The following is a 19,576-nucleotide window of genomic DNA, read 5'->3' as shown; positions in this document are numbered from 1 at the left end:
TTAAAACACGTTTTTTAAAAGAAAATTTCTTAATTAAATCTTAAAATTTATAATTGAAAGAAAATTTTGTAAATCAGAGCTCAAGCTGAAAAATAAATAATTATAGGACTGTGTATTTTCTTTATCATAATTACATATAACATTCTTACATACATTTTTTTGTTTGATTAGCACTTTTCATAAATTTGTTTATTAAAAACTCTTAACTGATAAAAAATCTGTGATAACTGATATAATTAAGTAATAAATGTGATTATTTAAGTCAATTCTCCACAAGCTATTATAACAACTTTCTGAGTAGGAGTGCCTGTTTTTGTTCCACATTTTTCCATTTTTTTTAAAACATCTAAACCACTAAGAACATGTCCAAACACTACATGTTTTCCATCTAGCCAATCTGTACGTGCTGTACATATGAAAAATTGTGATCCATTTGTATTTGGACCAGAATTTGCCATTGACAATGTACCTGGTCCTGTATGTTTTAGTTCAAAATTTTCATCATCAAATTTATTTCCATAGATTGACTTTCCTCCTGTTCCATTATGATTTGTAAAATCTCCTCCTTGACACATCTACATTTGTGTATATAAGGAATATAGATCCACTGTTATACTTGTTATATAAAAGATACATGAAAAAAAGTATCTAACTTTGTAAGAGAATAAATAAAGGATACAAATTCTGGAATAATTCTATGAAAAGTGCTTCCTTGATAACCATATCCCTTTTCATGAGTACAAAGGGCACGAAAATTTTCAGCAGTCTTTGGTACAATATCAGCTCTCAACATCATAATAATTCTACCCACTTCTTGTTTTCCGATACTAATATCAAAATATACTTGAGGATTCTGTTTTCCTTTTTTTGGTTGTACTGTATCACTTGATTTTGTATTATCATCATTTTTAAGTGTTTCACCTGCATGCTCTTGTAACCATACATCATCAGCCCAAACAGGTTTCGATGAACCTTCCTTTATCTTCTGCGGTTTTGCAATATTTACTCTGATTGTTCGGCCAAACAACTCAGAATCATTCTGCTTATTCAAGATAAGGTTTGATAAAATTTATGGATTAAATGATTTTAAAACGATCAATATTATAATGATTAAATAAATGGAATTAGTTTTTTGTCCACATTTATATGAATCTCATAGTAATAGATAGAAGAGAATATAATATACATTGTGTTTTTTATATTAAATTCTTCAAACTTTTTTTTGTATAATTGTTATTGCAAAGATAGAACAAAATGTTAAAAGAGCAAAATATTACATATATTATCGAAAGAATTTGAGATTGAGAGATTTGGCAGATCTTTGTTATAAAACTATATTAAATAACTCACACAGATAGTGTTGTTTTATACATGTACCATATTATCAATTGCTGCTGCTGCATCTTCTGCACTTTCAAACTCAATAAAAGCAAATCCTCTATGTTTCTCTGATTCATAATCTAATGGTATTTGTACATCGACAATTTCTCCAAAAGGTATAAATGCCGCATGTAATACTTTTTCATCAACCTCTTCGGCTAAGCCCCCTAGATATCGAAAATAGTAATAAACAAGATATATAAATTATATTAAAAATAGGTTATATTATCATAATATATAGGTAGAATTAATAGTAACAAATTGCTACCTACCCACATAAATAGTTCTTTTCGTATTCGTACTCATGGTGCATAAAATTCTTGTATGCTTTTTGTTTTGTAGAATATGATACTGTAATAAACATTTAAATCCGATAATAATTTTATTGACTGAAGGACGCCGGCGCGCCGGCTACACACACTATTCCAAAGTCGAAGAATAAACTGGAATACGTGTATAGGTTTAATCAGAAAGTCGGAATAAAGCAACGGCAAGTTATATAAGGTCAATTGCGATAAAATTAATAAGACGAGTTGATAACGTTACTTGAAAATAGCTGTATGCAATAGAACGTTGCATCGAACACATAAGTTGCCTTTCTTTGATATTCATCTATTCAAAGGTAAGTGTCATTTTGACAGCTTACTAATATATTCATATGCAAATTATAAAATACGTGATTGAAATAACATCACCGTGTCATTTTTTTAAATGTTGCTTTTATTCAATATCAATTATAACATTTAATGTCCAGTTTCATAATCGGTTTACCTACATATAATTATCATTGTGTTTTCACTCAAAAAGTGATGTAACTTTTTTATAATCTTTCATAAATTATTTGGTTACAGATTATGCATTCAACTTTCTCTAATATGCATCTATTACAAAGAAATATTTCATATTATACTGCTTTCTTAAGTCGATCAATGCATCTTTTAAGAGATCAAGCATATGTAAATGGAAAATGGATAGGAGGAAGAAAAAATGAAACATTTCCTATTTATAATCCAGCTGATCAATCTGTTATTAACAATGTGCCTGACATGGATGTTGAAGATACAAAATTAGCAATTAATGCAGCATCTCAAGCTTTCAAATCATTTAATGAGACAACAGCAAAGGAACGAAGTGATTTACTTAGAAATTGGTATAATTTAATGGTAGAACATTCAGAAGACTTAGCAAAAATCTTAACTAAAGAAAATGGAAAATCTATCACAGAATCTAAAGCTGAGATCAAGTATGGAAATTCATTTGTTGAGTGGTTTTCAGAAGAAGCTAGACGAATTGATGGAGAAATACTGCAAACACCAATTGCTAACAGAAAGCTTTTTCTATACAAAGAGCCTATAGGTGTTGCTGCTTTAATAACACCATGGAATTTTCCACATGCTATGATTACACGTAAAGCAGCTGCTGCTCTTGCTGTTGGATGTACTTGCGTAATTAAACCATCAGAAGAAACACCTCTTACTGCTTTAGCATTAGCAGATCTTGCAGAAAAAGCAGGTTTTCCTCAGGGAATAATAAATGTAATTACAACAGGTTTAAAAAATTCTCCTGCTGTTGGTAAAGAATTATGTGAAAATTTTGATGTAAAAGTTTTATCATTCACTGGTTCAACGAATGTGGGGAAAATTTTGTACAAAAACAGTGCTTCAACTGTAAAACGGCTTAGTCTTGAATTAGGGGGTAATGCATCATTTATTGTTTTTGATTCTGCAGACTTAGATATAGCTGTACATGGTGCTATGGCAAGTAAATTTCGTAATTCTGGTCAGACATGTGTTTCTGCAAATAGGTTCTTTGTACACAGTAGTAAATTTGACCAATTCATAGAAATGTTTTTATCAAGAATTAAAAGTGAAATTAAAATGGGTGATGGTAGTAAGAAAGGTGTCACACATGGGCCTCTCATTAAAGAAAGTCAGTTAAATATGATACATGCATTAGTTACTGATGCCGTAGAAAAAGGAGCAAAAGTGCATTGTGGTGGTACACCATTACCTGAGTTAGGACCGCTATTTTATGCTCCCACACTTATGACAGATGTTACTAAAGACATGCAAATTTACAGCAAGGAAATTTTTGGCCCAGTAGCTGTTATTCATAAATTTGAAACCGAAAATGAAGTTATACAATCCTCTAATGATACATCTGTTGGATTAGCTGGATATTTTTATTCCCAAGATATATCACAAATATTTAGGGTAGCAAAACAATTAGAAGTTGGAATGATTGGTGTGAATGAAGGGATAATTTCTACTGCAGAAGCTGCTTTCGGAGGAGTAAAAGAATCAGGTCTAGGAAGAGAGGGTTCTAGACATGGTGTTGATGATTTCCTTCAGATAAAGTATTTATGTCTTGGAAATATTAAGTATCATTGAATTTTATTAAATGATTTATTTAAATTATCTAGTATAATAATATTAAGAGGGTATTAGATCCTAAAAAATATCGAAGTTAAAAAATGCTCAGTTAGTAATATATTCTCATAATCAATACAATAAGTTGAAACTTTAAACATCTTTTGTATAAGACAATAGTTTAGGATAATTAAACAGTAAAATATTGATATAATATGTACTATTTATCAAATTGAATGTCTTCCAGTAGTTTATAAGTTATAAGAATATTACAAATAATATATATAGATAATGAAATATATTGTACATTTAGTGCATTTTGATATGTATATATATATTTGTTCATAATTTATTAATTTTTGTGCCATACGGAGTAATGAATTTATTTTTATGTATAACTAATATATAAATGAAGTTTTTATTTTACTTAATAAAAATATGAAAAATATAAATCGACTGAAAATATTGTCTTCCAAAATGTCTTTCTATAATAATAATATAATATTTATGTAAAAGAATAGGACATTATAAACATATACAGTCGTATTTTTGAAATAAAGTTATATTCACAGTATGTAATAGTAAATACACATACGGCAAAACGTTAGATATTTGTAATCAATAAAGATATAATAACCAGAATAAAACTGTAATGAGAATGTCAGCAGTTTTTAAGTCCATGTTTTTGAATATACCTTTCTCTAGCTTCCCTTAGCATTTTAATTTTTCTTTCCTGGAAGGAAGAAGATCCTACATTACTGTTGTCTTTAACTGTACTTTTTTGTAATTGATTTAGTGGTGCTGTTCGTGTAACTGTTTGAGATGAATCTGGAGTATAAGTAACTATGCCATCCAATATATTGGCAATTGTAATATCAACATTGCGTGTTTTTACTGAAATAAAGATTAATGAATTAGAATTAATGTTAAAGATTAAAAGTAATAATAATAATTATTTGTTTACGTACAAAGATCTCTGAGAATCACATTATGCGGGACTAATGGAAGCACTTCACTGACTTGTCGGACCATCCTCTGTATTTCAATGCTATGTATAACTTGTGAAGTTGGAGAATTTCTATTGAACCTCCTACTTTGTGCCTTCTCCATAATATAGCGTTTTTCAAATTCTTTTTTATCTAACACAGTATGAGAACTTGTTTGAAGTCCAAGATTACTTGCTATGTCTTTTTCTACTTCCCGTACTAGTACTTCACAATCTGGATTTTGCTTGATTTTCAGGTACTTAAATATGAAAACTGTATAAGGAACAAACATGAACCAAAAAATATCTATCCATCGTCTAGATGCCAATGAGGTAAGATGAATGGATATAAATTCTGGCCTCCATGCTTTAATTGCAACTGGTTGAACAGATGCTTCTATGGTAAATGGCCAAGAATTGAACTTTAACAAGGCTACACGACTATTGGTTATACCAAATTCAGGTTGTATCGCAATATTGCTATCTGTTGTAGAAAGAAACTGTTTCATATTGGCAATTAGTGCTTCTTTGCTATTCATATCCATTACTTGTAAACCTAGTGCATTGCCCATGGAGGTAGGTAGTTCCCACATAGTAGGACTTAATGCTTGTGTAGCTTTATATAAAGCAAAATGATCCAAGACGGAGACATTATTACTAATTACAATTCTTGCCTGTTTGTCTCTAACTTCACCCTCATTGATCTTTACCATTATACCAAAAACAAAACTAAATCCATGATGCAAAAATGTCCGAAGAGTATTATAATCAGGTAATAGTATTGCAATAAGCCAAAGTTGTAGAGCAATTAATAATCGTAGTGATACAAGTAAAAGACCAACTGGAGTATATAAAAATATAAGTGCAAGACGCCAACCACTGGGAAACCTAAATAATAGATTTAATTTTAACATATTATAATAATATTGAAATTAATTATTAATAGTAATAATATTTAAATTAACAAATATGTATATTTAAAATATAAAAATATTCTAATTGATAAATTATTATTTCTACATTATAATTACCATTAATTATTAATAGTAACATTTATAAATAAAAATTGAATGGCTTTTTATATCTGTTATTGTGAAATAAGTACTCATGTGAAACAAAAATATATTTTTAACTGTTCTTATGCAATATATGCTGTTATACATAAAAGGTTTTCTACATATTTCAGAAGCTAACATAAAAAGAATATTATGTTTTTGTATTAATAATAATATTGTATATAGAAATCATATTCTTCATATTTCAGTTATAAAATATTATTTAAATAATATTTCACATATTTATAAAGTATCCATATGTTAATAACAAAAAATTAATTATTTCAGAATCCCAAACATATATTAATATCAATTATTAATATTAAAAGTTAAATTATATTTGCCATTAAAAAAAATTATGAAAATTAAGTGCAAAAGGTTATTCAAAACCATTGTTTACAACTGATAATATTACCTGCTTTTATCAAATAAGTCCTGAATATCAATTTGTGACATTTCTTACAATAAACATCTGTTATGTTAAAAATTCACAGTTGACAATTGTATTTCACTGAAATAATCACAATCTTTTACTGAAACTTAACAATGACGTGACTGATATTTGACCTTTTTTAACCTACTTTTCAATAGCTTTTCAATTAATACGAATTTTCGTTTTCGTCAGTTTCTGCAATCAGCTGTTTTGATACAAACGTTCTAGGGATTTTCGCTCTAAGATTGGGTACGATGTTCAACTATAAAGTCATGTCATCTTTAGTTATGACATGATACACTGTATGTATACATATATACATATAGATAATATTTTCATCGCATTTTTATATGACCTTCGTCGCTTTATAATGTCACTAGATCTAACTACCTAAAACAAATTTTAATTGCGTTTTGAATAGCATTATTATAAGCTATTTAAAAGTAATAAATATTCAATCACGACTGAAATGGTTTTGAACCATCAACAGTTATGATTAAATATTAATTATAATTTTTCTTATTTTATCTATTTATAATTTTATTCTTTTATTCTATTTATTATTGTACATTCTCTTTCTAATATTAGATTATTATGTTTATTAACATCAAAAATATTTGAGCTTTAAAGTTATATGTATATATGTTTTTATGTTTTATATTATAGGTATAAAACGATAAGCAAAGAAGTAAGGTGTATGTTAATAATATAATATTACGTTAATAAAAATGAAAAAGTTACTGTACGTATATTATTAATTTAACAATCGGAAATGATAATGCAATCACGTGATTTCATACTGTCGCAGTGGTAAGGATCAGTAACCAGGCACGAAACAGTTTTCTTTATAGCTTCTTGTATCATCAAAAAGCTAGAATATTTTTCTTCTAACTAGAATATTACACACGTACAATTTAGAATATTAGTTTATCGTATATATAAATTAAAGAAAAAATATATAGTTTCTGTTCCTTGTAGTATCGAACGTGTATGTATTTGTCAATTTCAAGCCAGTGTTAAGTTTGAAACACAGCATCACATTATAATTACGTTAAATATTTATCAATGGTATTATACCATTTATACCTACGTGCGTCACTGTTTGGTGTGAAAATTAAATCTACTCTTTTATAATCTCTTGTAATACATCGAATTCAACCAAAAAGAATTACGAATATAATAATTGAAGGCATTTCTTCAAACTACGAATAATCTGTTTGCTAAAAATATATAAATGTGGAATTTATTTGTCTTTGTGACAGAGTAAAGTTGATAAGGTAATTGTCACCTATCTACAGAAACTCCTATAATGTAAGAACTATGCCAAAAGGAACAGATTTTATATGTGGGTGTTATTCCATCGCAACATCGATATATTTGAGAATATTAATGATGTGTATATATAACACTATTAAAATGTAATGAAAAAATATGCATAAATACAAATCTATAGATATTGGATATGAGAACTTGATTTCTTATTGGTTTCTCCTGATTGGAAAAACATTTAATATATCGATAAGGTTAGGAAACAGGCGTCAATCATGAAGAATCCTGTATCTAATCATTTAAATGGAAATAATCATCATTCATCACAAAATGTACCTCCATGTATTGTGTCTCGTTATGGAAATATGTCTAACAATTATCAAGTATTAAAAGTTGCCGGACGAGATTCTAACTGCTACATTGCAAATAATATTGTTCGAAAAATTGGCAAACAACAATTGGTGTCATTGAATGGAAGTTCTATATCCTGTAATAGTGTGAATATCAATGAAGCTTTGGCATGCGATGTAGCTTCTGTGCCTGCTGTAAAAACTAAGGCATTATGTGTCCATATTCGAGAAAATAAATGGTACGATGCTGGTAATGTAGTTTCTGTAGGAGTTGCTGGAACTAGCTTAAACCATGCATTGGAAAGTATGTCTTTAGCATATAATCCCACTACAAAACAAATATATTCTTTAGAGGAATCGAATGAATCACAGTTGGATACTAAATCTCAATATCTAGATTCTCCTTGCGATTATAAGGAAGAATCTTTAAATGACAATTTCAAGGTTGATGAAGATAAATATACAAGACTGGAAAATGGTAGTGCAAACAGTAGTCCTAGAAACAGTCTGCCACGTTCTTGTAGCAGTACAGTGTCTTCCCTTAGTGAAGTCTCTCCTTCTGGAAGTTTCCTGGGTTCTGATGATCAACAAGTTACAGAACGGACTGAGAAGTCTAAGCGTTGGGGACTAAATACTCTTTTTTCAAAGAATGTATTTTCATGGAAAAATAAAGATTCGCAACAATCTACACCTACAGGTAGTCCATCAAGAAATATAGATAAGGTAGGGGGAAGTTTAGCTTTAATACAACAGCCAAGACCAGCTAATCTACCAGCTAAAAATGCAGTTGAAGAAGAACGCCATCGCAAACAGTACAGTGCTATTCTAGAAGCAGCAAGAAAACGGGAATTAAGAGAAGAAAAAGAACGTAAACATCAAAGAGAATTGCAACTTAAAGAAGAAGAGAGATTAGCAGAGGATTCTCATACTTGGAATGTACACATTCTTCCTAAATTTGAAAGTGTTAAAAATACAAAAAAGGTACGTGAATTATGGTGGCGTGGTCTTCCACCTAGTGTTCGTGGCAAAGTGTGGAAACTAGCAATTCCAAATAATTTAAATATAACAACACATCTTTACAATATATGTTTGGACAGAGCAATATCAAGTCCTATAAGTGAAACATTAGCTGCAATCAAATTAGATGTATCTCGTACTTTTCCTACTTTATGTGTCTTTCAAGAAGGTGGACCATTATCTAATAGTCTTCAAGGTATTTTAGCAGCCTATGCAGTTTATAGGCCTGATGTAGGTTACGTACAAGGTATGAGTTTTGTGGGTGCAGTGTTATCATTGAACATGGAACCTCCAGATGCCTTTACCTGCTTTGCTAATTTATTAAATCATCCCTGTCACAGATCTGCTTTTACATTAAACCAGAAACAGATGGATATTTATTACAAGGTATATTCTAGCGCACTTGCACATAAGCTACCAAAAATTTTTTCCCATTTTACAGTAGCTGGTCTTAGCCCAGATTTATATTTGTTAGATTGGTTATATACTATATATGCTAAGGCAATGCCTCTGGATGTTGCATGTAGGGTCTGGGATGTTTTTCTTAGAGATGGGGATGAGTTCCTTTTTAGAACAGCACTTGGTGTGTTGCACTTGTATCAAGAAGAACTATTAAAGATGGACTTTGTACATGGAGCACAGTTTCTTACTAGGTTGCCAGAAACTTTACAGGCAGAGGCTTTATTTAACAGTATTAGTCAAATGTCTACTACTGTTGGAACAACAACGTTCCAACAAATGTTAGTTCAATTTTCTTCATTGTAATTTTGTGAATTATGATGAAGGATATAGAAAGGTAGCCATATTTAAAAAACAAAAAGAACGAATCTCAAATACTATTTTTGTTATTGTGATTAGTAAAAGATATTTTCTATGCTAAAAATTTAAATATTATTTATATAAATTTAAAAAAGTACATATATAAAAGTTTGCATAAATTTCACATAATTTTAAAACATAATTATTCTGTTTTTCTAAATGAGCATTAGAAATTTCCCAAAAAGTTTTATTTAGAATAAATATTATTGTGATTCAATTTGTTTCCATAATTAATATACAAAGAAGATGATCTTGTATTAAATTTTACTATATGAATTACAATACTGAAAGATATGATGTACTATTTCATACATTTAAAACATAAAGAAAGCAAGAGCTTCCCAGAAAATTGTAAACATATTTTAATAAGTTAATTGTGTAATAAACAAGGTATGTAAATGTATTCTGCTATTAAATAAAAAAAGGCGAAATGTGCTATATTGAAGGATAAAATTGGACATAAATTTGATAAATATATATATATATTTTATATTTCCAAATAAAAAATTAAGATATATATCATTTCTAAGATACTTTTATGGAACTTTAAAAGAACAAAATTATTAATGTCTGAGCTTAACTCACTTTTTATATTTGCAATATTTCATTGAAAAACAAAATTCATATATTTCTTATTTTTGTTGTATAATTACAATGCGAAAATATTTTCACAATTTCATTATTACATATTTTACAAATAGTGATACATACATGAAAGTATGCTATGATATATTATATTGCACTATAATTTCATTACTTTAAAGTATCTATCATAGATACTAGATCTCAACTGCAATGTACATCTTAAAAAATACTCTGATATATATTTAAGTATACTTATTGCAATCAGGCAGAATATTACATACTCTCGTATTATTATAAATAAGCAGAATATTAATTGAAAATGTCTGAATACTTATATTAATAGTAAATGCATTAATAAATATAACATAAATAATAAAATTATGTGCCACATAATACATATATATGTATATCTAAAAAAAAATACAGTTAATTTCAATCGATCTTGGATTTAAAAGCTGACTGGTGCAAATACAACTGTTGAAAGGCAAATAAATAATTAAGCTATTTTTTTTCGGATACATGATTTAATGTACAACATTATATCAATACATCTTCTAAGCTTTATGATACTCAATATATGTAAGACAATTGTCCATCAAATGTGAATTAAGAGATAAAATTTCATTATACTTTCATAATATGTAATAGCAAATAAATTTTGGCAAAATCTGTATGATGGATTAAGCAATCTTTAAAAGTAAATAATATCAAGAATAAAATTATATCAAGATTTTTGTCTATTTAAAAAGTAATATTTCAAGAATTAATTATAAAACTCAATAATATCTATTTACAATAATTTTATTCATAAAATCCTTTTTTGTTTTGTTTATTGTTGTAATAGATTACATTTTATTTATTCATATATGTAGAAATTAATGATGCAAAGTGTAAGCAATGTCTTTAGTTTTATTATGTGCACAAGAAGACAGTAAATAGAAAGTTGCAATATTAGTATCAATTTAAATAATTCGAACATTCATTTATTATTAATTAATATATATTTTATTTGCTATAGTCTTATATAATACAAGATCTTGTCCTTTAAGTGGCCTTTATAATAAGAGGAATATATTCAAATTAAGAATTTATAATTTTTCTAATTATTAAGCTTCATTATATATAAAAGTTTCAAAAACATATTTTTTTACAACTTAGCTATTGTAAGCTTATTGTATGTGCTTGTTGTATAATGTTTCGTTTTCGTCTTCGTGTTATACTTTCCGTTTGAATCGTTTAAAGTAATAATATACTGAAAATAGAACGCAGAATATGATATAGCTAATGTCAGTGTTAACTGAATTATTCCATTTTATTATATAAACATTTCCAAATACAAGCACATTGCAATAACTTTGCTTATAGCATGGCTTAATGCTTTAGATAGAATTTGAACGTTATACAAACTAGTTATCTGAAAATATATAATAACATCTAAATAAATATCTTGCGAAATATATGGCAACTAGTGATAACATAAAATATTATAAAATTATATTGTCTGAATAGATTTGGGCTTCTTTTTTTTGTCTTTTTTGCAAAAGAAAATCCCAATGAACAACTCGGAATATGAAGAATAGTGGAAAATTAAATGTAAACTCGGAATCTCTTAAAAACCCGTGATATTCTAATTTTTAATTGACAATACTCTTATTCCATCCACTATTCAGATTGATTGATTACTCAACGGTTTAGCGTTCGCTAATATACATTTACATTACTAAATACAATTGTAAATATAAGCATAAGATGCAGAATAAAATAGTATGAAACTATACGAAAATGAGCATAATTATATTACGATAATTTGCTTTTTGTATGTGTATGTAGAGGAACGCGCTCGCACATTTACGTGTAATCGATAAATTCTATTAACGAAGTATATCGATTAAAAAATAATGTTATTAACATACGTACGACATTATGCTAAATGATTATTAGTTTTAATTTCCCAAGAATTATAGTTTAAGGGTCGTTTTACTCAAATTTCTGTTTGTCAAATACTTTGAATTGTTAAATCAGTAATAAATTTATGATATATCGAATATACGCATATATAAAATATGTTCGTACTAATGTATTCTTCGTAATCTTTCACGATCTTCTCTCTCTTTCATAAATTAACATACGTATATAATATAACAAACAAGTGCGTGTTTCTATTTCTAAACATATAATGACAACGTGCCAACCGTTTAATGGTTGTACTACTAGAGAACAAATAAATTATCCTCCGTATACATGTCTTACTATCATGTCTTCTATTCTTTTTTCAATTATCACAATAGTTTTAGGTGGTTATCGAAATACATACATTATATTTTCTTTAGGGAATTATATTACCTTACGCCTTCTTAATTACACGTCCTATAACCAGATTATAATTACAGAACCAATTAGTTAAATTAGCTTAAATATAGAAAACGGATGTGTGTGTATCGTATGTAAATGTGTTGTAAGCTTGTATGAAATATGTTGAGATACATGTAGGCGTATCTACAAATGTTGTGTAAATATTAAACTTTTATGAAAAATCATATCTTGAATATTTCACATATTATATTTATCTTATTAATGTCAAAGGTAAAAAAAACACTAACTTGTTAAGTATCATTTTAAGTATATGTAACTTTCCTGTAATTTATCAGTATTAAAAAGAAAATGTTTCAACGAAACAAATGATCATTTTGTGGAATATTTACAGAAGAAATCTCATATATCTGATATTATAATTAAATTTGATGAGTAGACAGATGTTGATATATTGGGAATGAACATATGTGACTATATCTATATTGAAGAGTATCGTTGTCGTTATACCTACACGTATCTTATGCCCTTAATTTCGTTGTTTAACAGAGATTAAGATTAAAATACCTAACAAATGATAAATAATAAAAAAACCAGAATTTTCTGAATGCGAAATTGGATATGAATGAACGAACAGTTACGTATGATCTATATGCGACACTTCTGTGTTCCTTGTCGTTAGTGCCTCTTGATAGAGGAACTCATTGTATATTTTTTACGCGTTTTATCGTGTACATTTACCTTAAGTGCGATATCCTAATATATATTTTGTAAAAAATCGAACTCAGTATTTATTTTGTGAAATGTGCACATCAATAATGATGTAAAACTTGTAGCTAGGGTGTCAGTGTGTTAAGCGACTGTCACGAAATTTTTACACAGACAACTGAATCCCTTCTGCAGGGGCTTAAAAGCTGTCGAAGGTGAACAAATTTCAAGTACATATTTAAAAAAATTTCGTAAATAATTTTACTTGAAATTTTCATACTCATGTCTCTTTGAATATATTTAGTACTAATAATATGAAAAATATTTTGTATATAAGGGCGTGCTTGCTTCGAAATTTAAAGGTGAGAGATAAGAAAAACTCGATTCTATTTATTGCAATGGTGTAACAACAGTTTTTATATCGTGTAATGGACGACAGTGAAATTATATAGATGTACGTGTATGTTATACTCTAAATGATGCCAGCGACATATCTCAATGGATCATTTTTGTTCGCATACGAATAAATTACACTTTAAAATATTACCTGTATATATATTTTTCCAGATTTCAACCTACATAAACGAGAAATATTTTAATTAATATGTTTTTGAAGTATTTCTTCTTCAATTCCTCAAATTTATATTATAAATTTAGTAATTTTGGAAATATACTACGATACAAACGTAGAAAGGGGAAGAAGATTATAATATCGTAAGTTATAGATTTTGCTAATTTTACTCTTTACTACTTATTAAATACATTGTATTAATAGTTTATGTCGCCAAAATTTGAAAGAAATATACGGGATGTAAAGATTCAGCATTTCTGCAATAGATGGCAGCACCTTCAGCTATGATCAAGGAATCGGTCGCAGTTGTACGCGTGTATTCGCTTGTGTAAGACTTCATTTTATGTAATTATCTTAATTTTCATGTTAATAAGGAATAGTTTATCAGAAAGTAACATCTACTTTTTTCTTTACATGTAAGTAAACCAGAACTAACGTCTAGACTATTTATTATTTACAGCATCGTTTAAAAATTTACATGCTATAGCGTGTAATTTCGAAGTCATTTTACCGTTATTTACGAATATAAATTGTAACATATATTTGTAACAAGCTATAATCGATAGTATCTTCATTAAGAAAGCATAGTCGACATTGTTTTTCAGAAATAATTCATTTTTGACAGACAAATTTGCAGAAAAAGGTGCAATAAGCTTTGTACACAATATTGCCCGTAATCTAAACAAAAGACAAAAGTTTTCAACCTTCACGTCGCTTCGATGGAGAATGTTGCACGTAAGTCAAACACAAACACATACTTCTACGTACATATTTACTCCAATTTATCGTAGCAGTATAGATATTCGATATAACATTGTTCGTCGACGCGGCGGCATGTCGTAAGATACGTATTCCCAATTATCTCTCATCGGGAGAGCAATTCATCAATTATTCTCCCCGTGACGAATATGCATAAAGTATCTTGTCAGCGATGATTACAAACACGCGGTATGTATATATTACTCGAGCTTGAACCGCACGATGATTTAGCATATCCCTATACGAGTTTTGCCCCTGCAAAACAATGTTAGCTTCAAGTCATGGGGATTTCAGACTCTACAGTTAGGAACGAAGTCAATAAATTAGGGGAGATAATCCCATCCAGAATGAAGTATGATTTAACATAAAGTAGGCTAGAAGCCTACATCACTAGTGACGTGAGCATTTAGGTAGTGAACGTTAAACGGATTGGACCTGTGCAAACTCTTTCCCTAACCTCTCTTATTTTATTTTGAAGCATAAAAAATGGCGAATGTTTTCGAAATTAACATGTTTGAGTTTCAAATTAGCTTTGAACTAGCAAATGATAGCTTGTATCGTTAAGCATTTGAGTATGGACGTGTGGATCTATTTAATGATTTTTGTATTAATTGATAATTATGGAATTTGGAGATTTTTTCCAATTTTTGTCTGTTTGATCGTAATCTTTTTTTTCTTAGAGCTTTATTTTAGCATTAATACAAAAAGTTAATCGAGAGAGTACGAGCAATTAATATATTTTTTATTATTTTATTAAGAAGGCGTTAAATTTTTAAATTTTTTATCATTTCGCAAAAATAGATAAAATAAGAGTCAAATAATCAAGATTGGAAGAAGTTATTAGACATACTGCATAATTATCAATGAATTACACTACTTACTACTTAATCGCACTAGTCATTTACGTTTATTGAACAAATTTCTACTGTAGTAATAATAACTATAGTAATTTGTTGTTGTATAACTGTAGTAATAGTAACTACTTACTACTTAATCGCACCAGTCATTTACATTTATTGAACAAATTTCTACTGTAGTAATAATTTGATTATAAATTTCAACATTGAATATACCAGACGATAGATGCGATATTTCTTTCGCGGTGGTTCGATTCAAAGTAGAGCGCTTATTCTTACGTTTTTATTGAGCCATGAAAACACATTCTTACTTTTGTCGATGCTCCATGCTTAGAGTCTCAGCGTTTCCACATCTTTTTTTCTCCCGGCCGATACCGAAGAGAGACGAGTATAAACTGTTTTCCTACGCACGACTATAAAGCGGTGCCACGCTTTAAGCAAATATCCGGCTGCTTACTTGGATATTCGTGGCTGGTTCGGTACAGAGGAGGAATAGCCAGGCCAAAAATGTGTTTGTTGCTGCTAAGAACGAAGACGAATAGGCACGAGTTGAACCATAGAGGCATAAACCAATCAGTCTAATAGAATCTCCCCTGTTGCCTATCGAATGATTCATAGGACGTCGCATGGGAAGCGAATTTATTAATAAGAGGCAGTCAGCCATGCCACCAGACCGGCTCCGAACTGATTCGTCATTATTACATGGGCTCTGACCCAGCGATCTTAACATCCACCGCTAATTGGTCGCCGTGAACGCGTTTCAGCTGCTGATTTATTGTACCAATAAATAGTCACGTTTTTCTTTCGTTCCTCATCTCTGTTCTTCTTCCATACGCGTGTGAAATGAACTGTTAACAACTGTTGGATGAAGATTTAACGAAACATAAGGAAGAACTCTAGAATGCTGTTTCGCGAAAGAAGTGTATTTTAGTATAACGATGGTTGGTTAGCTGTATACATGCGATTACGTTGTTTTGCAAACAAGGGACAAACGATTTGTCATGCATTATACGTCCTCGCGGCGTTTTATACGGTTAGACGGATAGATTAAAACACTCGATGTTATTTTGCTCTCCGACTGTTATAGATGATCGTCAATTTTCGAGTTGATACCAAATATGTATACAATTATCTGCGCTATGAATTATCTCGTCGAATATCCGAATAGAACGTGCGTTAATTATGTACTTGTTGTTCCGAGAAGAAGATTGAGTAAATTGAAATCATTTAGCGATTTGTTGAATTAAATAGGTTAAATAATATGTATGGAAATGTATCTATATTTTTCGAATTTTATTTTATTTAGTTATAACGTTACCAGTGTATTTTATTATTGTATTATTCTATTGATATACAGATATTTTCAGTGTCTGTTGGAATTATTGGTTTCTAGTTTTCAAATCAAAGCAAGAAACTGTGATCGATTATAATTCTGTTTCTTATGACTAAACCGCAGATGTTTATGTATTTTTGGGAACTTTAAGATTTCAAAAATCTACAGAATGCATATAATGCGCAAAAATATATAAAATATTTAAAGTAAAGTTCTTATATCTATTATTATTGATATTGATATTGTTATTCAATTTTATACAATATAAGATGAGATATTCTTGGAATACTCGTTACGACTGAATGTTTTTTCAATTCAATCAATATTCTGGGTGTCGGCAAAGATAGTCTTTTTAATTTCTGCCACAATATACGTTGGCTTAGATGTTCCATATTATATTAAATACAGTGTAACGATATATTTACACAGTTATATCATATGTGGTTAAAGTATAGAGTCATACCAAATACCATAGAGTAGGATATCACCTACGTATACAATAACAAATACAATTTAATCTAAGTGAGAGCTGTATGTACGATGGAGAACATGCCACGTGCTATCTCAAACACGTCGTTCTCGAGGCATCTCGAAACGCAATCTCGCAGTTCCTTCGAAACTGCTTGTTGTATTTTTCGGCGAATACCGTCCTCTTTTTTGTTACGAAAGCAAATGCACGGAAGTTTTCAAAGTAAGTATTAATGCCAGGAATATGAGATGCACTTATTTATCCGACTGTTACATCAGGATTTACGTAACCGCGTCGGACACTGAAACGCATTATTACGGTTAAAGCAGGTCTATGAGTATTTGAGGGAATCATGAAGGGAACAGAGAAAGAGGAACAGAACGCATGGTGAAAACATAGCCAAAGAGAGAAGAAGAGAGAGGGCAAAGAGACGTTACAAGCGCAGTGGATGTGCAACTTCTTGCGCAAGAGGTGCTCTGCAGTGATTCATCATTGTTACCAGGAATATTGGGATATATATCGGGAAGGTCCCTCGGGCTGAAAGCAAATGGAGTAGACAGGGGTCTATACCCTCCATCTACTTAAATGCCCCTACATTCCACCGATATAGGGTACTTACGCGATCCCCGTTCCCTGCAGTTTTCTGATTAAACTACGTCGATTTCCATAAACGGAGCGCACTTTACGCGAGACTTCACACGATTGACTTTATGCTCCTCATCGTCTATATTAATCCTTTCTCTAGCTTCGGTTATCGAACAACACGAAGAACCAACCTGGATGCATCAGGAAATCGTAGTTGGCATACATAATGGAATTTTCGTCGAATTTGAACGAATCATCCATTTTAATCTCTAAATGGATGCATTTTGGACGATATACAGATACCATGAAATAGATCGTGGAACGAAACATGTTAGGTATGGAATAGAAGACGATATTTCGAAGTAGTTTTACTTCTTTTTCGTTTCATTACGCTTGCTACATTCTTCCGGTCGTCTTCGATCCAACAGTATTTTTCTAACGTTAGAAACTATCTCAAGATTGAATAAAACATGAACAAGTTCTTACCGGTATACCAGATTTTTCTCGTTTTAATTCTAAGTGAAACATCTACTTCGTATTACAAATTCTTTTTGTTTGTTATGACGAAAGCGATATAAATAAAATGAGATTCAGTTACACATAGAAGTGAGATTTTATCGTAACATTGAATATATGAATAGCTTTTTCGTTTTAAGATTCCACGATATTTATCTGTCTTTATAAAATTTCCAAATTAGACAATAATCCTCAAGGGTTTTAACGATTATCAAATAATTGTCTGAAGTTTATCTCATTCCCTGTAAATGTTCTGATACTTGGCAGCAAGATCGAAATACTTATAAAATTTCGATGACTGCGGGATCGCATTGCAAACATATTACAAACGCCAAATAGTTTTTCCATCGACTTTATTAGTACATAATCTGACGTATATCGTGCCTCGTATCATGCACGTGTTTTCTTTTTTACGATGCAAGAACTTCTTCCGGATTTTTAACGAATCTGCCTCTGGTCGACTCGAACGTAGCTGTAATCTTTCGCGGTCCCAGCCTCCAATCTGTCATCGTGGTATCTACCTTCACCGCGTGCGGAATTTCATCAAACGAGAACTGTATAAAAATAACAGGCGCGGAGAACGTGCGCCATATGCGAAACGACATGTGGCAGAGGGGCAGAGGGTCAACAATGTCACTGAGACGTCGTCTTCCCTAGAAGAATGTTGAAAAAGGGTGCTCCATGTTCGTGCAGCACCTGCCTGCCTCGAGGTGAGACTTCGACTCCGAGCTCTTCGAATCTTTCTTCGGAAAAGGGATTATCCTTCCTCTGTTCTCTCTTTTTCATCGTGATGGTGGTTAGCTAAAGTGTAACGCGACGATCAAACGTTCTCCTGGTTGTCGTTTATGCCCCGTCAAAGAGAATTCTTCTTCAGATTGATGGTGTGCGTGCACGAGATCCTTTCGTGCGCAAGAATTTGCCTCGAGAACGCACGCGTGTATCAGAAGTTTCCCGCCATCGTATGATTTTGCTGCACGATAAAGACGAAAGTATTTTTTTCCGTGAAAGCACAACGAAGGAACCAAGAATTAATAATTTTATTATGAAAAATCCCCGGTGATTCTGTACGTCCTTGCTTGCAAAACTTTGATGCTCGCTATCGTTCGTAACTTTCGCGATAAACCTCTCGTAAATCTGAAACTACCTCGAAGAAAGCTTGTTCCCCACGGTTCTTGCTCGCAGATTTTATATTGAGATCCCCGCGGC

At 30.4% G+C, this 19,576-nt stretch overlaps 4 protein-coding genes and 1 long non-coding RNA gene across 6 annotated transcripts in view; 3 read left to right on the top strand and 2 right to left on the bottom strand.

Moving 5' to 3' along the window:
- Positions 1-162: 162 nt before the first annotated feature.
- On the bottom strand, positions 163-1,816 carry LOC100745735 (peptidyl-prolyl cis-trans isomerase E). 2 transcript variants are annotated; one of them, XM_024367301.2, is made up of 4 exons: positions 1,653-1,816; positions 1,378-1,547; positions 680-1,042; positions 163-575 (listed from the first exon to the last, which is right to left on the bottom strand). In XM_024367301.2, the coding sequence occupies exons 1-4, from the start codon at positions 1,684-1,686 to the stop codon at positions 258-260; spliced, it is 885 nt and encodes a 294-aa protein (XP_024223069.1). In that variant the 5' UTR covers positions 1,687-1,816; the 3' UTR covers positions 163-257. The 2 variants fall into 2 exon arrangements, with proteins under 2 accessions (XP_024223069.1, XP_012240422.2); XM_012384999.3 differs by having other exon boundaries at positions 680-1,039.
- On the top strand, positions 1,779-4,413 carry LOC100750149 (succinate-semialdehyde dehydrogenase [NADP(+)] GabD). The gene is made up of 2 exons (XM_003489110.2): positions 1,779-2,002; positions 2,232-4,413. The coding sequence occupies exon 2, from the start codon at positions 2,235-2,237 to the stop codon at positions 3,768-3,770; it is 1,536 nt and encodes a 511-aa protein (XP_003489158.1). The 5' UTR covers positions 1,779-2,002; positions 2,232-2,234; the 3' UTR covers positions 3,771-4,413.
- On the bottom strand, positions 4,294-6,465 carry LOC100750034 (ancient ubiquitous protein 1). Its single transcript, XM_003489109.4, has 3 exons — positions 6,205-6,465; positions 4,718-5,622; positions 4,294-4,643 (listed from the first exon to the last, which is right to left on the bottom strand). Exons 1-3 carry the CDS (start codon positions 6,243-6,245, stop codon positions 4,411-4,413), a joined length of 1,179 nt encoding a protein of 392 aa, XP_003489157.1. The 5' UTR covers positions 6,246-6,465; the 3' UTR covers positions 4,294-4,410.
- Positions 6,466-6,917: 452 nt separating this feature from the next.
- On the top strand, positions 6,918-13,826 carry LOC100749798 (TBC1 domain family member 14-like). The gene has a single exon (XM_012385072.3). The coding sequence runs from the start codon at positions 7,767-7,769 to the stop codon at positions 9,621-9,623; it is 1,857 nt and encodes a 618-aa protein (XP_012240495.1). The 5' UTR covers positions 6,918-7,766; the 3' UTR covers positions 9,624-13,826.
- A 230-nt stretch (positions 13,827-14,056) lies between these two features.
- LOC117151597 overlaps positions 14,057-19,576 on the top strand; it is a 68,198-nt gene continuing 62,678 nt past the window's right edge. Inside the window, exon 1 of the long non-coding RNA XR_004461625.1 lies at positions 14,057-14,267. This is a non-coding gene — a long non-coding RNA (uncharacterized LOC117151597). The remainder of the gene's footprint in view (positions 14,268-19,576) is intronic.

Source organism: Bombus impatiens, unplaced genomic scaffold (genome assembly GCF_000188095.3).
Source record: "Bombus impatiens unplaced genomic scaffold, BIMP_2.2 scf_0317, whole genome shotgun sequence".
Lineage (NCBI taxonomy): Eukaryota > Metazoa > Arthropoda > Insecta > Hymenoptera > Apidae > Bombus > Bombus impatiens.
Note: the sequence above shows the minus strand (reverse complement) of the source record. Positions and strands in the feature narration are given on the sequence as shown.

Excerpts from the sequence above, each read along its gene's own strand:
- LOC100745735 (XM_024367301.2), bottom strand. The coding sequence starts at position 1,686 with ATGAGTACGAATACGAAAAGAACTATTTATGTGG. Across the intron at positions 1,548-1,652 it reads GAAAAGAACTATTTATGTGG|GGGGCTTAGCCGAAGAGGTT; the intron begins GTAGGTAGCAAT and ends TTCGATATCTAG. Across the intron at positions 576-679 it reads ATAGAATTATTCCAGAATTT|ATGTGTCAAGGAGGAGATTT; the intron begins GTATCCTTTATT and ends ACACAAATGTAG.
- LOC100750149 (XM_003489110.2), top strand. The coding sequence starts at position 2,235 with ATGCATTCAACTTTCTCTAATATGCATCTATTACAAAGAAATATTTCA.
- LOC100750034 (XM_003489109.4), bottom strand. The coding sequence starts at position 6,245 with ATGTCACAAATTGATATTCAGGACTTATTTGATAAAAGCAG. Across the intron at positions 5,623-6,204 it reads GACTTATTTGATAAAAGCAG|GTTTCCCAGTGGTTGGCGTC; the intron begins GTAATATTATCA and ends TCTATTATTTAG. Across the intron at positions 4,644-4,717 it reads TGTGATTCTCAGAGATCTTT|TAAAAACACGCAATGTTGAT; the intron begins GTACGTAAACAA and ends TCTTTATTTCAG.
- LOC100749798 (XM_012385072.3), top strand. The coding sequence starts at position 7,767 with ATGAAGAATCCTGTATCTAATCATTTAAATGGAAATAATCATCATTCA.